Consider the following 18,293-nt stretch of genomic DNA (forward strand, 5'->3'; position numbering starts at 1 on the left):
TCTATCTATCTATCTATCTATCTATCTATCTATCTATCTATCTATCTATCTATCATCCTATCTCCCAGTCTGTCTATCCATCATCCATCCATCCATCATACCTCTTGATCTATCAGTCCATCCATCCATCCATCATCTATCCATCTATCGCTCCATCCACCTGCCCACCCATCTATCTGTCATCTATGTATTCTCTTTACCTGTCTGCCTGTGTATCTATTCATCCATCCAGCCATCCATCCAGCCATCCATCCATCCATCCATCCATCATCTATCTGGTCTCTTGTATTTTTCCATTACTCTTCACCCAGACGGGTCTAGCAAATCAAACAGAACCGAATTTCTTAATAGACACCCCAGCCCATGAAGTCCCAAGCAGAGCAGAAGGTTAACATGAATCACGCATAGGTCCCATCCGTTGAGAAGATACAACAGTTGTGAATATTTATGTGCCCATATTCATCAGATTCCCCTCAGATGCCCTGCCGCACATTTCCCTTCCTTAATATTACTGACCACTAGAGGTCAGCATTGTTTAACGATAAATGAACCCTGGCGGCCAGGGCTTAATAGATGAAGTTCACGAGCTCTGTTTTCTCTGTATTGCTACGGTACATTCTAGTAGGATATGTTCTGTATATAGAATATAGTACTATGAGATGTTATTAGTAAATACAAGTTTGGAAAATAATACTGATGGAATGTAAGAAAATTATTGGAATTAGAATAAAATCGAATAAAATTAGAATATAATATTAGCACATATTAGAGTGAATATATTAGGATTATTATGTTAAAAATAACTATTAGAATGATTAGAATATTATTAGGATATAATCCATTCAAATATTAGAACACGCTGTTTTAGGATATTAGAAAATAGAATGTTTTTAATATTCTCATAGAATATTAGCAATAATGTATTTCCAACATAATATACTAGAATATTAGGAGTAGAATAGAAAATAGTGAAGTAGGATCTAATATGTTATGAGGCTCTTATTAGAATAATTGATGATGAATCGTTAAAACCCACTCCCAGCCAAAACACTCTGAGCTGACCTTCGCATTTCATACGAGGCAGGGACCTGTGTGTTCATTGTGATGTATTTTCATTTACACATTTGTAGTTGGAGGGGGTCAGGCTTTCTGGAGGGATATCTTGAGAGACACGAGTCCATGTTGATGCCACAATCCCCGCCGATCCCTCCTGGGCACTCCTTGGCTCCGTCTGCAGTTCCGCCAGACTTGAGCCTTCCCCTGGACCACTTCTCAATTTCCTCATTGTCCCCTGCAGCTGCTTCCTCTCCTGCCCATGTTTCCCTGGTAGCAGCTGGAGGTGTCCCGCAGCATCCACGTTCAGATCTGCAGTCGGGGCGGTGGGGGGAAGCCCCCCCGAAGCTCCCGGATGAGACTTACGGAACCCCAGGGTTCCGTGGGACCCCACATTGAGAATCACAGCCGTCAACACTTCAGACAGCGTGTCCCTGGCACTCTTTCCTACTCTACACTCTGCCCTCCTCCGGTTGCACAGTCCGTCCCCTTGTCCTTGCCACTTTCTCGGAAGGATGCAGGCTTCACGTTTTCTACGCACCTAACCAGAGGAGGGGGTCTTTGAGGAAGACGTCAAAAACGGTGAACCGGTCGCACCTCCCCGTTCTGTTTTCTTTCCAAAAACTCTTCCTTCTTTTCCTTGAACCCATGTCCGGAGTGCCTGCCTGCCAAGGCCAGCCTCTCCTATGGTTGTGCAAGAGGGTGATCAGGAGCGTGACGTTACCACCACGGTGGTGCCTGTTTCTGGACAGTCCGTTCTCCTGGTAGCTGTAGGTGGGGAGAATGGGTATGTCCAAGTCATCATGGAGAGATGATGGAAACAGTAGCAAAGTTGGCGTGAACTTGGGAGAGGAAGCTCTTGAGCTTCCTTCACGCCCACGAGCGGGTCGTCCTTCGGAGCGCCACTGGGTCCCTCGATACCTTCAGCTCGCTTACATAACGAGCTCTCAGTGCTTGTTTAAGAACTGGAACTATTCTGTTGGATTAAAGACAGATTTGAAGATTTCTTAGGGCACTTTCCACATGCAAGGGCAGGGCTCATTCTCAGATTCCCGTTCTCTTTGCCTCTTCCTTTGGGCAAGATCTGGTACTGCTCATTTATTATCATTTTTTTCCTCTCGTTAAACTACTACTGACATACCTTCCCCATGATACAGTCATGTAACGCCTGCTTCCTGAGAACACTTTGTTTAATAATTATTGTCCATAAATGTTGTTAGGTATGAATGACGCATTTTCTCCTGGTGTTTAACGTGCTGTTCGTGAATGTGCGCCTTTCCCCTGATGAGATCATACAGCCATTTGTCCTCAGACGGGGCCGCCACCCAAGAAAGGAGTCTGACCTCCCAGCCACTGTTAGACAAAGCATCTGGCCGACCAGCAACGGTTGACTCAGGAGCTATTAACTCGAAGGCGTAGTCGGCTGGCGCGGACCCGATGAGTGTCTGTGCGCACATAGACCTTTCCTCCTGGGCCTGCCCTGCGCAGTTTCTCAGGACGTGGTAGCTCGTAACTCTAGAAGCAACAGTGGCAAAAGTACTTGTAGTTATGAAACCCGAATAACCAGCGGCTCAGAGATTACGCTGTGGCCTTCTGAGCATTGAGCCTCGGCTCACTCCAAAGTGTATCTGAAATGTCACGTAAGAATAAAAGCTGTTTTATGCCTTTATCACACATGGCTACACTTTCACGTTTACTGAGTGTCTTCCATTTTCCTTATTCACCTACCTCTTCTCCCTCAACTTTCCCATTAATTTCCTTTTTTTTTTTTGTATTTTCTATTCTTTAGTTTTTCAGTTTTTCACTTCTCTGTAATGTATGTGCAGAGTTAAATGTGTCTGTTCTGTATATTAGTAGCTGTCAGGACAAATGGCTAAAAACATGGTGGCTTACAATCCATGTTCTCCCAGGCCTGGAGGCCCAGAAGTGGAGATCCAGGCGGGGCAAGGGAGGGTTCTCCCTGCCTATTCCAGCTTCTGGGCTCCAGGCACCCCTGGGCTTATGGCTGCGTCCCTCACATCTCTGCCTCCATCTTCATGTGGCTTCTCCTCTGGGTCTGTGTCTCCTCTTCTGTCTCTTATCAGAACACTTGTTGGATTTAGGGTCACCCTAATCCAAGATTAGATCATGTCAGGATCTTTCACTTAATCCCAAATGCAAAGCCTCTTTCTCCAAATAAGCTCCCATTCACAGATTGTCAGGGTAAGAACATGGATATATCTTTTTGGAGACCACCATTACGCTCACTGTATTCTGGTTTTTTATTTACTTATTTTTTTAAATGTCAGAAATGGATTTGAAGTCAACAGGAAATTTTTTTTTGCCTATCGAAAGTTGCCATCTTCCATCAGGCTATCGTTTGAAAACTCCATTTTTTTTTTTTTAAGATCTTATTTATTTATTTAGAGAGAAAGACCACAAGTGGAGGGCGGGGCCAAAGGGAGAGGCAGAGAGAGAATCTCAAGCAGACTCTGCGCCAAGCATGGAGCCCAATGTGGGGCTCGATCTCACGACCCTGAGGTCATGACCTGAGCTGAAATCAAGAGTCGGACACTTAACTGACTGAGCCACCCCATGAAAACTCCATTTTCTAAGATATTTCCAGTGCTTATTTTAGTGAATTAGAAGTCCTATTTCTAAAGGATCCCATTAGCGGTGTCCTTTTGAGTTCAGGGTCTTTGCCTTCAGCACTCCGAGCAAATACCAAAAGTACAGCTTGTGCCTCGGGGCATGTAGGTAGGTATCTGGCATATATTTATTAACTTTTGTATTTTCTTTTATTTTTCTAGCTCTTAGCAGTTTTAAGTATATTTCTTACTTAGCTTATTTCAGATTTTTTTTTTCTATTTCAAGGTGTTAGAGAAGACACATCTGTTGGTTTCTATGCTAGGACTACAATCTTTTTTTTTTTTTTTTTAAAGATTTTATTTATTTGAGAGAGAGAGCATGAGGGGGGGGAGGGTCAGAGGGAGAAGCAGACTCCCCGCCGAGCAGGGAGCCTGATCCGGGACTCGATCCCGGGACTCCAGGATCATGACCTGAGCCGAAGGCAGTCGCTCAACCAACTGAGCCACCCAGGCGCCCTAGGACTACAATCTTTACTTCTGATAACTATGCCATAAACAACAATACATAAGTGAGTGAGCATGGCCGCGTTGTCAATAAAACTTTATTTATAAAAACGGACTGCTGGCTGTAATGTGCTAGATCTTTGTGGCCTAAAGGTATGACTTAGGAACCAGCCTTGCTCTCACCCAGCTCCCTAAGTGTGACCTACGTGAATTCATCTACTATGGAGATTCAAATACTGGCTGCTTATACAGGTACAGTCTACTCGACCCCCCCAAAAAAAAAAAAAATAGGACACAGTATTACCCATCCTCTTCCATGTGCCCTGCTCACATTTATCAGATACCTACTATGTGCCACGCAGTGCCGTAAATGTGAAGAATACAAAGAACTTCGCTCACGGTCTGAAGGGGAGGTGACATTTTGAATGTCCTGCTCGCGTCAAGCAGAAACAGTGCTCGTTACAAAGCAGGGATTCTTTTCCGTGCTTGCTCTCTGCTAAAAATAGATGTTTATTTTTCTTACAGGTTTCCTCCGTTTTTTGATGACAACCCGTTTGGCATTTATCAAAAAATCCTTGCAGGCAAAATAGATTTCCCCAGACATTTGGATTTCAGTGTAAAGTAAGTAAACTGTTTCCCTCCTCGTCGGGGGTGTTTATTTTTAAAATCGCAGACAAGAAAATCACAGAGCAGGCAGCTTACTGCCGTTCTTCCTGCTCTGTGTTTCACGTCTTCTGGTCAGTCAGCTTTTCCACAAGACGGGAAAAGGTGGTCGTTATTCTACTGTAATGAGACTTAGCCTTTTCGTGACTCTTGGCCAGATTTTATGTGTCTTGAGAGAAATGACATTTACAGTTACCCAATAAAGGCATTTGTGAATCACAATGAGTAAGAGAGCCATTTGGGTATTTGACGAAAAGGGTCCCTCCCAACCCCCCACCTCCTTTAGCTGGTTTCGCAGTTGGCGGGAGTGTTGATGGCTTTAGCAGGCTGTCTCTTTTTCCTCCTGCTTAAATTATTTTCATTCTTAAATTCCTTTTTCTTGCTAAAATTGAGGCTGATGAACACCTGCTATGAGAACTTTTCTCCGGCTTCAATGTTAGTAACTTTGGGTATGCAGTTGATTAAATTTGTGGTAACAGCAGGGAGAAAAGTTTTTTAAAAATCTCAGAATGCTTTTGGCATTCCAGTTACCTTCGTCCATCTGGTCACCTTGTAGACATTTTGTACCATGATTTCTAGTTCTTTCCTTGCATTTCCCAGGTGAGGTGCTGGGTGCACCAAGCCCTGCTGATCACAAGGTGGTTAGCTGCATTTAGTCAAGAATTAAACTTTTCTCTCTCTCGCTCTTTTTTAAAGTAGCCCATGGGCAGTGAGTTCAGAGAAAACTGGTTTCATGACACTGGGTCAGCTGCTGGGACCGCTGGCTGCATCCAGTTGCTTTTCTGAGTGGTGAAGGTCATCTCACTCCCCCCAGAGGCTCTCCGTCCAAGTAGAAGACAGTGTTTCTCTGGGCTGGTTGGGCCAGAGGTTGTGTTGTGTTTGACACAGCCGGCAAGTTTAGAAGACTAGCAAAAAAACTAAGTTCCATTAAAAATAATCACCCAGAAGGTGGGTACTCTGTCCCGTGAATGGTAAGACAGGGAGGTGCAGAGGGAGATCGAGCAGTCAAAAGTTTATTTTCCCTAGAAAGAAATGAAAACTATTATATAGAATTTCTCCTCCAGGGTCCAGATCCCATTGGACTTGAGTGACATTTTGTCACATGGACTTTTTAAAAAATTTACTCGTGTATGTGCCAACAATTTACCAGTGATTTGCTTGGATTAAAATCTACTTACACCCATTGGCAGCTTGGCCAATGGGTGTCCTTAGACCATTGACATTCTGGGTAAATCTAGGGGGTGTGAACATCTGCCAGCTTGCTGTGTGTGCACATTGGTGGAATCCAGCCCTACGTATATAGTTGTGGCTTAGCTGTTGCTGTTGGTGTGCTTGCTCCAGGTAAAATGAGCGTGGACTGTCTCTTGCATTCTCAAAATCAGCCCCTTGTGGAGACCCCCTGAAGGTCTTAGGCTAGGCAGACCCTCAGAGGATGTATTCACTTCCTCTTACAAGGAATGACTTCAGCTCTTCTCCCCAGAGAAGGGACAGTGCATAAATTCGGAGGTCATTTCTTCCATCATTGGTGGGAAGGGCTCAGGTCAGTCATATGAAATATTGAGTAAGTTTACACCGTTCCATGGAAAAGAATGGAATACAGCAAACGTAAGTTTAATCTACGTCTGGTGTCTTGCTACCTACGCCTTTTTTCCTTGTAGTCAATTCTGAGGAGAGAACCAGCACTGTCAGCGCTGCTGTCCTTTGGTCTAGAATGTTCCTCATTTTAGCAGCCCCAGGCTCCTCTTCTCTCTTGCCCTGGGACCCCTGTGTTCCCAACGTGAGGGCTCAGCCAGAGCAGGAACCTGGGATCCTTGGATGCAGTTGCTGATGGCAGATGGTCGTTGAGAAGAACCTCACTTCTTCCCAGTGTTGCCTAGATCTTCCTGAGTTGCTGAGAAACAGGACCCTCGTGAGGCTTACATATCCAAATCACTGCCGTTGGGTGCCATGACAGTGGAATTTTGACTTTCAGGTTCTCAAGGTCTTCTGTTGTTGGTTCGCACAACCTCGGCGTGTGGCTGTGTCACCTTCCTGCCTGGGCACTTGTGTCTTTGGATTGACACTGAGATTCCTTACAGGAGCTTAAGACAGCTGAAAGGACATCAGAGCTTTGGGGCTTGTTGCCAACTTGGTAGACCAAATACCTAACCAGGGTTTCTTCCTGTCTCAGTGGTCACAGAGAAGCCAGGCAGGATAGTGAGTACGATCTAGAATTCCGGGCGCTGTGAATAAAGCGATTGCCCACGGCTACAGAGCCCGTCGCAGGATTGCAGGCCCGTCCAGAGTTCAGACACGTCCAGAGATCCTACACGGCTTTGCCATATTGGACGGTCCCTTTACATCCGTACCCTTTGCTTTTGGGACTTTTGTTTTGTAAGGGTTTGATTTTATATTTTAAATAAAATGTCATTGATTTAGAACCCCAGTATAGACAGCTCTAAGTATATGCACTAACAGGGCTGACAGGGGGGTAAATAGTGGGGAAAGAGAAGGAAAAAAACCCACATTTATTTGGAATTGTTTGAGGAGCGTGGTGTTTGGTGATTCACAGTCTAGACATAAGGCACCGGGGATCTTGGGACCCTGGACCTCCACATACATCGTCACGGGCCTTGGGATCTCAGCCTTCCCAGCTGGTCACAGAGCCCACTCTGTGGTGTGAGTCTGGGGGTGGGCATAAGGTACATCTTAGTCTTGTAAAGTTGTGTCATGGCTTTCTTGAAGCTGGGCCATGGGTCTTTTGATTGGTCTGGGGGATTTCAATATATATTTGAAGTCTCTAGATACTACTATACATAATGTATTCTTTTTATTATGTGCAACGACATACACACACACACAATTTTTACTTCTTTACCTTGTATTCTTAGAACTAGCCTGTCCTCTGAATGTCTTGATACTCCTCTTAACTGTCAGATCCTAACTGGCCTGGCCTAATCCTAAGGGGCCTGTATTCTGAAACAGCCTGCTATTTAGGAGGAAAGAATGAGTGGAGCAGCAGGGTTTAAGGGACTCACATGTTATAGGAGAGCAAGCAGCGTACGGCCAGAATCCCATAAATAAGTAGACCCTTAGGGCAAAGCGTGGCCATTCATTTTGGTAAAAGCAGATGTCTTCTCTTTGGCAAGGACAGCCTCATGGGTGTATTTTAAGTGAAATATCGCTATACTTGGGGCAGGCACGTAATTTTTTCGCATGTTCTCTTGAATTCAGGCTCGTTTTCTGCACAATGATTTAATGAACCTTTTCCCCTTCGCTCTGTTGCTCCATGTAGCCAACCCCGCTTTCCATAAATTATTTAGAAATGAGTATCGGTGAATGAAGAAACAATTGAGAGAAAATGTTGAGGCAAAATGAAAATTGATCCTCTCTCCCGATACATAACGTGGTGGGCAGATTTTATTGTGGTTGACATGCTGTGTTTGCTTGGGTCCGTATCAAGATGCATCTTCTTTTTGTCTCTTTCCCGCAAATAGAGACCTCATTAGGAAATTGCTTGTTGTTGACAGAACCAGACGCCTCGGAAACATGAAGGTCAGTGTTCGTTTTCGTATGTATCATCCACTAGACAGTCCCGTCACTTGGCACCATACGTTTGTATTAATAGAAACAAAGGCACGGAGATCGTGTTTAATTGTTGGCTACATGTCAAATCTGGGTGTCTGGGCATGCGAAATCCACCTGGGTCTATACCGCATCCCTTCTTCTCCGCAAATGAGTAAACGACTCACCCATCATCTCGAAGATGTCGGTATTTTGCTTATTTATTTTGACTGTTCAAATAACATGATTGACCTATAAGTCACATACCATACACGCCTCCCCATTGAAAGAGTGCAGTCCAACAGCTTTTAATACGTTTCCAGAGTTGTACAGCCATTCCCACAGTCCGTGTTAAAGAACGTTTTCTTTATCTCAAAAAGAAACCCCAAACCCTATGCTGTTGTTATCCAATCCTTCCATCCCTCCTGCCCTGACCAACCACTAATCTGCTTTCTGTCTCTGTAGAATTCCCTGTTCTGGGCTTTCATGTAAATGAATCACACCATAAGTGAGGTTTTGCGTCTGGCTCCTCCCACTGAGCATCATGTTTTCAGGGTCCGTCCACATGCTAGAAGGTGTCAGTGCTTTGTTCCTTTTTATGGCCGAGTCACACTCATGGGTGGACCCCATTGTGCTTACTCATCCATCCGTTGATGGACATTTGAGTTGTTTCCCCCTTTCGGCTGTTGTGAATAGTGCCATGACCATAGGTGTGCACATTTGTGTGTGAATTAATCATTTGAGAATGTGTACATAGTCTATGATTTTCACAAACTTTTCAGGTGGAGGGGAATACATTTAAGAGATTGTTGCATAAATGGTATGATATCTTATATGCATGTTTTGGTTCTATTGTGGCACCACGGAATCTAAGAGAATCTGGGAACATCTTCTTAGCTATTTCTGGTTCTGGACATCCATGGAGGAACTTAAACGTGGGCAGTGCATTGGTGTTATCTGCTTTAGTCTTGGGAGACACAGTAGACTCTGTGTGAGGTTTGATTCCCACCAAACTCTCAGGACCCTCTTGATTTGGATGTATTTGTGTCCTGTGGCTGCTATAACAAAGGACCAGAGTATGAGATCCAGGCAGGGCAGAGCCATGCTCCTTCCAGAGGCTCCAGGGAAGGGTCCTTCCTCCTCTTCCAGCTTCTGAGGCTCCAGGCATCCCTGGGTTTGTGGCCGCATCCCTCCCGTCTCTGCCTCCATCTTCACGTGGCTTATCCTCTGTGTCTGTGTCTTTCCTCTTCTGTCTCTCACAAGGACACCTGTCCTTGGATTTAGGGCCACCCTGATCCAGGATAAGCTCTTCTAAGATCCTTCGCTTAATCATATCTGCAAAGACCCTATTTCCAAATAAGTTCTTCTGCATACGTTCCAGGTGACATTTCACAAACTTTGTTATATTCAGATCCATTGGCTTCTTCCTATGTCACAGAATTCATGTGTTTCTATCTTAACAACTCCCAACATTTAATAGATTAAAAAAGTTGCTCCAAGGGCCATTAAAAGGGAGAAGAAGGGTAGGGTCAAAGGCTGAACACCTGGGAGGGATTTTCAAAGACCATGATGCCATTGGCATCTGCAAGTTGGCCGTTGGCATCACCCTCGAGAAGGAAGCAGACAGACCTTAACACAGTGTTACTATTACACAAACACACTGATACTATAATTGGAAGGTTCTGCTGGGTAGCTGTTCAGATCTCTGAAGTTGGACATCATGGGTTTGAGTCCTAGTCGTGTGATTTACTAGCTTCACAATAATTAGCCAGTTACACCATTTAGTGAACCTTGGTTTCCAGGTCTGTATGATGAGGATGCTAAATACCAAAGAAAACTGTCAAGACGAAAACAGGTGGCAGACTCAGAAATGACCGTGTGTCTGTCTTGTTTTATCTCAGGAGCCTGAGACATAGTCTTACTTTTATGTGTGGTCCAGAGTAGTAATGACGGGATTTGTTTCCACTATGAATTAAAGTGAACAGAACAAACACCTTCATTTATACGTTTCCCCTCCTAGCTCACGGTCCAGGGACCATTACTCAAAACATAGCACACTGTTTAAATTTGATTTAATTTTTTTTTATTCTGTACTGAGTAAAGTAGAGATTCTCTGGAATATTTTATTCCCTGTCCTGTCAAAATTCTGTCTACTGATGATGCCTGTTTCTTTTGAAGAATGGAGCGGATGATGTGAAACGACACCGGTGGTTCCGAACTGTGGATTGGGAGGCGGTCCCACAAAGGAAACTGAAGGTACAACATACATATGTGGGCGACTGTCAGCTCAGCATCCTTTACCTGTCTTCGGCAAGGGGCAGAGTCTGACTCTGACTTGTTTATTTATGGCTGATACATAATTAATTTGTATAATACAGCTGATCATCTCAAATCGTTAATAAGCCAAGATCCCCTTTCAGTGGAAATCTTAGTGCTACAGAGACACCTAGAGGTAATGGGTTAAGACCCCACATTTTACAGGGCGCCTGGGTGGCTCAGTCGTTAAGTGTCTGCCTTCAGCTCAGGTCATGATCTCAGGGTCCTGAGATCGAGCCCCGCATCAGGCTCCCTGCTCGGCGGGAAGCCTGCTTCTCCCTCTCCCACTCGCCCTGCTTGTGTTCCCTCTCTCCCTGTGTCTCTCTCTGTCAAATAAATAAATAAAATGTTTTAAAAAAAAAAAAAGACCCCACATTTTACAATTGGATTTTTTGAGACCTGGCTCTGTCCCTCACTGGAACTATGACTAAGATGAGTCCCATCCCACCAGTTTCTAATCGGGAATGGTAAATGGTGTAACACAGATCAGGTGTTTGTCCAGCACTTACGGATATTGTGCAGTGATGGTGGTAGATTAGATGGAGAATATTTTCTAGATCACCTTTCTTTGAACTGAATATATATATATATATATATATATATGTATATATATTGCATATATATATTGTGTGTGTATATATATATTTCTAAAGATTTAGAGAGACAAAGAAAGGGAGCATGCACATGTGAGCAGGGGAGGGGTAGAGGGGGAGGGGAAAATCTCAAGCCAACTCCCCACTGAGCGTGGACCCGCTGGGGGACTTGATCTCACGACCCTGAGGTCATGACCTCAGCCGAAATCAACAGTCGGACTAAGCCACCCAGGCGACCCAGGATTGAAATGTATTTTTGACATGAGTCTTCAATAACGACATTCTCAACCTTGGCCTTTTTAGAATCAGTGGAAAGACTTTAAAAATGCTTATGCCTGGCCCCCAGCCCAGAACCTAGGGTCCAGCCCAGACCACCAGTGTCTCAGTGATCTGCTTTTAAGTGTTTTATTGTATTAAATGACTTATTTTTTAATTGACTAAATGATATATTTTCATTGTTCAAAAACCAAATCAATCTTAGAAGGTTATGCATTACCAAGTGTTACTCTCTTGCTCTATTTCCTCCCGAAGCCCCTTGCTTGTTTTTATAAATAAAGTTTTATTAGCACACGGCCACCTGCATTGATTTACATGTTGTCTGTGGCTGCTTTCGCCCTGCCGGGGCAGAGGCTGAGTAGTCAGCCCAGCAATTCTACAGCCTGCACAACCAAAAATATTTACTGGCTGGCCCTCTACGGGAACCTTTGGCTGACCTCCTTTTCAATGCCAGTGACCTCATTTTATCGATACGGGACTGAGGCTTGGCTTTGGTGATACTAACACTGGAGCTTCTTCATGACATCTCTCTGGGACTTTCCAAACTCTTGGCCACTGGACCAGCTACCGCAGAATCACTCAGACCTGGGCAGGCCTTGGAATCTGCATTAACAAGGAATCTGGGTGGTTCTCCAGTCTAGAATTTAAGAAGCGAGGGCTGGCTACCATCCTTCCTCCCTTCCTTCCCCGTACTGCACCATTGGCAGATAGCTTATTGGCAGTATCTCCAATTCAAAGCTTTCCACGTTCATAAACAAAGGAAGGACAACTTCGATGTTTTGTGCTTTCCCCCCCAAACCGTCTCCATTTGTATGCGAAGTCATAGACATAAAGGGATGCACGTCCCATCCAGGTACACACCATTCCCTTCTGACTGTGCCTTTGTGTCATGCCCCTGCCCTGCAGCCCCCCATTGTGCCCAAGCTGTGCGGCGAGGGTGATACCTCCAACTTCGAAGCGTATCCCGAGAATGACTGGAACACGGCCCCTCCAGTGTCACCGAAAGATTTGGAAGTCTTCAAGAATTTCTGAGGACAGGAATCCTCATCTGGAAGGTATATCTTTAGTTTTAGTAATTACGCATCGGTGAGGTTGACGTGTCCTCACCTCAAGGGGATGTTGCGTTGTTGGAGTGGGGCTTCCCTCATCCACTGGAACTCGAGCAGTGGGGCGGAGCTAGATGGAGTCCTTCCGAGCATCAGCTTCATCAACGCCCTGGGGTGTGTTACTCAAGACGTGGTGTGGCCCGGAGACAGCACTGCCCCCAACATCCCACACCTGCTGGGGGAGAATCTAGGGCTAAGTAAGACCCTGTGAGAGGCGTGTGTGCCTACACATTCCAGGGACACAGCCCCTTTGGTAAAGATTCCTGAATTCTTGTGTTCTGGAAACCCTGAGTTCCACACCAACTTCCTCAGAGATACCTACCAAATATTTTCAAAAGGGTTTTTTTTAGGTCCCCTTTTCACTAAAAACTGATGACAGCAGTGAACACCTCCTATGGAATTTGCTAAGCTCCATTTGACATTTAAAAGAATGGATTTTTGAGTCTCTCATTTCTTGGAACCTTTGAAGGTCTATGACTCTGTGTTTGTGGAATCTATGACTTGATGACTTTGAAGGATTTTTGAATGTGGGTAGTAAAGACCTTTCAGTTACTCCAGTTCTGTGAGGAGCTCGGTGCCATACACCACTGAAATCAGGTTTTCCTTCTCATGACACCCAGGCAAGAAAAATTGCGGGAAGGAAGAGAAGCAAGATACTGCCGATGATATGTCTACTCCTTGACTTTTCTTGTTTTTTGCCTCTGTCCCCCCAACAGTGCTTATGAGGAGTGGGAGAAATAATTGTCCGGTCAATATCGTGCAAATTGACACCGCTATAGAGCCCTCCTCGCAGGGAGGGAGGCGTGGTATACCAGAAACCTCTACTCTCGGCTGGTATTGCCATGCAGATAACGAGAGGAAACCTGCCTAAAAGTTAAAACATGGAAACAAAAATTCAGTAAGAGAAACAGGTGGCCGTGTGGATGACAACGGAACATGTCTGCTTGATGGGTTTTAGTCTTTTCAACACATAATGATCGTTCTCCTGAGGTTTTCTTAAAGACTCTCTTTAGCTTTTCCAGCTCCTGCAAAGCTAGTGAAGGCCAGTTACGAGTTTTAAAAATAGAAGGGGTTTCTAAATTCGGGTTTTATTATCTGTTCTCTTCATTTGCTTCAATTTTGAATGATTTGCCCATAATATTTTATGCGTTATTTTTATCCAGTAATCTTTAAATGATGAAAGACATGGTATGTTTTCTAGTGAAGGACACTTCGTTGATAAGTCAGAGTACTGGGGCCTTTTTGTAACAGAGATACTGTTAAATTTACTTAAGGAAACACAAATCTGCCGTCCGATGGGGTTTGTTGTGTACTCAGTGGATAGTTTTCTATTCGCGGTTAGGAATTGTGCCCCCAGCTGCCCCAGCTACCTTTTTAGCAGATTCTGCAGATAGGAATAACTTTCTCAAGGCGGTGCGTATCCTTGGGAACTGACTGAGCCAACCCGGGCATCTCACTGCTCAATTAATAATTTAATAATTTAATAATTTATTAAAAAAAATAAATGATTAAGCATTTCCCACCCCTTAGAATTCGTGCTTGTGGGTCTTTGCAAGAAGAATTTCAATGGAAAGTTGGTTTTTGTGTGTGTATTATTGAGCTATTTTTGAATTATTAGTATGATAATTAAAAAACTTACCCAGTTATTCTGAAAACTAACAAAATTCTTTTTTATTTCATGTTGCAAACAGGATGATTTGAACCTGCACATCAGAGCTGCACATCAGCCCTGAAGAAGGGTCATGTCCACGGGATAAGGACATTTCCATATTCTATAAGTCGGGATGTATATAAAGAGCCTGGATATCCGTACAAAGTCATGGACCTGGCATTATTTAAGGAACTGGAAATTAAGCATCATTAAGCAACTGGAAATCTACTGCACAGTAGGACCTTTTGGAAAATTGTTTGGTTGTAGATTTTATCTTATCTCTTAGTGTGATGAACCTACTGTGATATCTTGGTTTTCCTCACAGACTTAACTTTATAAGTTTGAACTGAACGTGTTCGGTTATAACCACAGATGGCGTGCGTGCGCGTGCGTGCGCTTGAGCGCGTGTGTGCGTGTGTGTGTGTGTGTGTGTGTGTGTGTGTGTATAAAAAGACCATATGTCTGGTGCACAGGAATTGTACCGTGATGTAAATCTTCATACTTGGCAGAGCCTATGATTTTTATTTTCCAAATTGCTCTTTCAAGAATCTTTTTCTTGGGGACAAAAGCTAAGACAGATACGATGTGTGCAGTTTTTATCGTCTGATGTGCATTTTGTAGCTTGTGAAGAAAACATCATGTGGTGATCCACATCCCATGTCTTTAGTGCTTCATGTCTGGTGACTTTAGGTCTTGAAACCAGAAGGGAAGACAAGGGTGTATCAGTTTGAATTTGAGTCTGAGAATACCAGTGGCCATTAACGTTGTTCAAGGAATGGAACACAGTCCAGAAATTTCCTGCATCACATCCAGAAATTTCATACTCCGTGGGCGGGGGGGTTGAAGCTAGTGGCTACCTATTAAAATTCCAGTTGAGCTCTGTCTCCAACAAAATGCAGAGCTAACAAATGACTGTTGGCTCAGTTGCATGGATGACCTTCATGCAAACGTGTTTGTTTTTTTTTTAACTTTCTTTTTTTTAACTTCCATTGTGGGAAAAATAAGACGCAAATGAGCTATAGGATGTCAGTGTTCAGCATAGTAGAAATTAACCTGTCTTGTTTCTATCCTCGTAAATGTTCAGTTTTGGGTGTGTCCAGCACGCTCTTGTCTCGTAGGTAGGGCGTGCTTATCGGTGGCTGAGATTTTGTCTTTTCCTCTCTGGACCTGATCGTGAAGATACCATGAAGAGCACCCTGCAAATGCTTTCCCCTTGGGATTGACATAATGCAAGGCGGATGTGGATTGGGCTCCAGTGAGTGTGTTGGCTAGATGTGGATCTTCCCAGAAAACAGGGTGTGTAAAGAGGTCCTAGGGGTCCATGCTCTCCGTGATCCATTGCTTTGTCTTGTGCTTCTCTTCCTCATTCTGAAGTTCGCTATACAAATCTCAAGGTGTTGCCCATTCTCTGCTGACCGTGACTCAGCTGGACAAACAGAGTTGCCATGTCTGCATTGTGTCTGGTCGTAGGGCTCAACCGTGACCTTCTGCAGGGACGTCTGTGCGCTTAACTAGTAGGTGCCAGAGCCTTTGGTGACCGCAGAGGGACACCCACACAGACCTCCAAGACCCCTTCTGTACCCTTCCTTTCTTCCCAGGGTGGGCCTGGAAAAGTCCAGCTCCTTGGGCAGCAGGGATGGGAGCAGTGCTTGCCCTGGGAGGTGTGATGGTGAGATGGGTGCGGGGAAGAGGCAAGCCTGGGCACCCTCTCAAGGCTTCTCCAGCTCCATGTTCTTGAGTCACCTTGTGGATTCTTGGCCATCGTGGACATTATTTTCCAGTGCCGTGCCTGGGAAGATCTTTTCTTTCCATGTAACCCTTTGTACCTCTCTTCTGCAAGCACGTCTGTGGACGTGGAGAGCTGCCTCATGGCAAAGTCATACATCTCTTTAAGCAGCAAAATGTCAAAGGCCGTGCAGTTGCCTACCAAATTTGGCCAGATCCCACTCACAAGTCCGAAGCACACAGATGTGCTGGAAGGTGGAATGAAGAACACGTGCACCCACCCAAGCTTGAAATTGAAGGCACATTTCCCCCTTTCTCGTGCATGACCTGCTCTTCAAATACAAATCCAATGAGTAAGGTCAAAGTGACTACAAGATTTAGTAAAATAAACTCTTTATAATGAGTAACTCAAAGAAAAATTATTTTTAAAGGGCGTGCTGTATGGATGGATGTTCCAACAGAATGGTGTTTTTAGTCTGTACCGAGCAATCCCCATGCTGTTTGCATTCAGTAGGGGACCAGAACGGGCAACATGTTCAGCCTGAAGTTTCTTAACTGTTTCATCATTGACTGTTACAAGGCTAAATCGGCAAAGTGATGGTGCCCTGAGATAAAAACCCATGAGGGAAAGCAAAGATCTCACATCCTCTGACTTATAAAAATAAATTATTATTATTTTAGAGCCTTGTGCTTAAAAAAATAAAAATAAATGAAACACCTTTCTTGAACATGATAAAGCATTGTATGTAGACACATTGACCCACATGCATAATCCCGGGTTTAGTTCTCACTGTCTCGGATTTAATATAGGATGTGAAAAATAGCCTCAAGAAAGCATGAAATGCAATGCCTTAATTTTGGACAGATATGCACACACACTCAACAAACGCCAACATTGGAATGCACAGATCACATGGTTCTTTAAAAACATTGTCATCGGCAATCAGCCATGCAAAACAAATTAAAAACTAAAAGGAATTCCAAGAATACCAGATGGTGTTAAACTCAGTCTTTCCATTTCAATATTCGAGGTGGCACATGCCATGTGTTAACGGCCCGTGGCTGGACTGGAATTAAGCAGAGTGACGTAATGCAAAGACTGACTTAATCAAAATGAGTCTCAAACACATGGGACACTCACTGTATATAATTGAAAAATAGTTTACTTGGTGGGGGCACTCTGAAATTTTCAGGTATCTAATCAGGTATCTACATGCAAAAGTCATGGGAGGAAGCATGGAAATATTCGCAAAATTCGCATCAGAAAAAAAATGATAGACTCCTTTTGTTCTATGCAATTTTATGAGTTGGCAATATTTTCTTAAAAACAAATACCATTTTTAAAAAAACCTCAGGAAACGCGTGTTTTGCAAAGAAATATGTTGGGGTGGGTGGTGTTTTTCTAAGGGAATTGTCACCAACCCCCTTGAACGCACTCTGCAAAGCTAAGAAGGAAATTAAATTACAGCATATCCTGCATTTGCGTTGGCCACCTTCCAGTTCTTGCAGAACATATGTTACAACCCTGCCTGGCATAAACGTATCCGCATGGTGCTGCGCACATCTCGATTTCTACTGTTGACGTGACGATACGTCAAGAGAGAGCCCGACAACAAGATGCGAGTGCCCAGCTCAAGTCCTCGTGATGCTTTCACACTCCTCTTCCCATCCCTGCCCACACACCAGTCCATGAGCATCTGGTACAGTGTTCTGTTTCATTCTGCACTCTCTACCTAAGGACTCCCTTGTTACCAACGACAGAATCACCAATACCGCTAGACAGTCACGTGACGTGGGATGCATTTGCCATTTCTGTGTATGACCTAAGCTGCCTCTAGATTTTGGACCACTTGAACTGTGAAAATACGCCATCAAGTAGAGACCCCAGTGCCCCCACTCTCTAGGCACCGAGGGCTGCCCACCCACGGGGAGTGCTTCAGGCTGCATCAAATCCTAGGACCACATCAAAATTCTCATTCTAGCCACTTGGTTATTGTAGTGCAGGAAAAATACTTGGTTGGATTTCCCACCCCCCAACCAATTGATTTTTACATCCCCAAATGAATATGTTCACAGAAGCCGCTGAGGGCTCCTGTGGTGGAGATTGAGGATGTGATGCGCGAGTTCTTATTTTTCCGGAGGTCCATCCACCGAGAGTATGGGTGTTACCTGCATTAGACAAGTCCTGTAGTGCGTGTCCCTGTTTCTTATGGAGGTGAGAAGGCCTCCTCTTTACTTCACCTTCAGTGGACAATGTCCACTTACCAAAAACAAGAAGACAAGCACATGATCTGTC

The 18,293-nt window shown here is 44.3% G+C and overlaps 1 protein-coding gene across 2 annotated transcripts in view; it reads left to right on the plus strand.

The window, feature by feature from the left end:
- The window catches only part of PRKX (protein kinase X-linked), a 76,323-nt gene extending 58,409 nt beyond the window's left edge, over positions 1-17,914 (plus strand). Inside the window, exons 5-9 of one of the 2 annotated variants that reach the window (XM_021681953.1) lie at positions 4,650-4,745; positions 8,264-8,321; positions 10,509-10,586; positions 12,422-12,570; positions 14,313-17,914. In XM_021681953.1, coding sequence (XP_021537628.1) covers positions 4,650-4,745; positions 8,264-8,321; positions 10,509-10,586; positions 12,422-12,547 — 358 coding nt within the window. In that variant the 3' untranslated portion in view covers positions 12,548-12,570; positions 14,313-17,914. Of the gene's footprint in view, positions 1-4,649; positions 4,746-8,263; positions 8,322-10,508; positions 10,587-12,421; positions 12,571-13,337; positions 13,371-14,312 lie in introns of those variants that run through there. The other variant, XM_021682657.1, reaches the window with a different exon arrangement.
- The last annotated feature ends 379 nt before the right edge of the window (positions 17,915-18,293 follow it).

The sequence above is a fragment of the Neomonachus schauinslandi genome, chromosome X (assembly GCF_002201575.2).
Source record: "Neomonachus schauinslandi chromosome X, ASM220157v2, whole genome shotgun sequence".
NCBI lineage: Eukaryota > Metazoa > Chordata > Mammalia > Carnivora > Phocidae > Neomonachus > Neomonachus schauinslandi.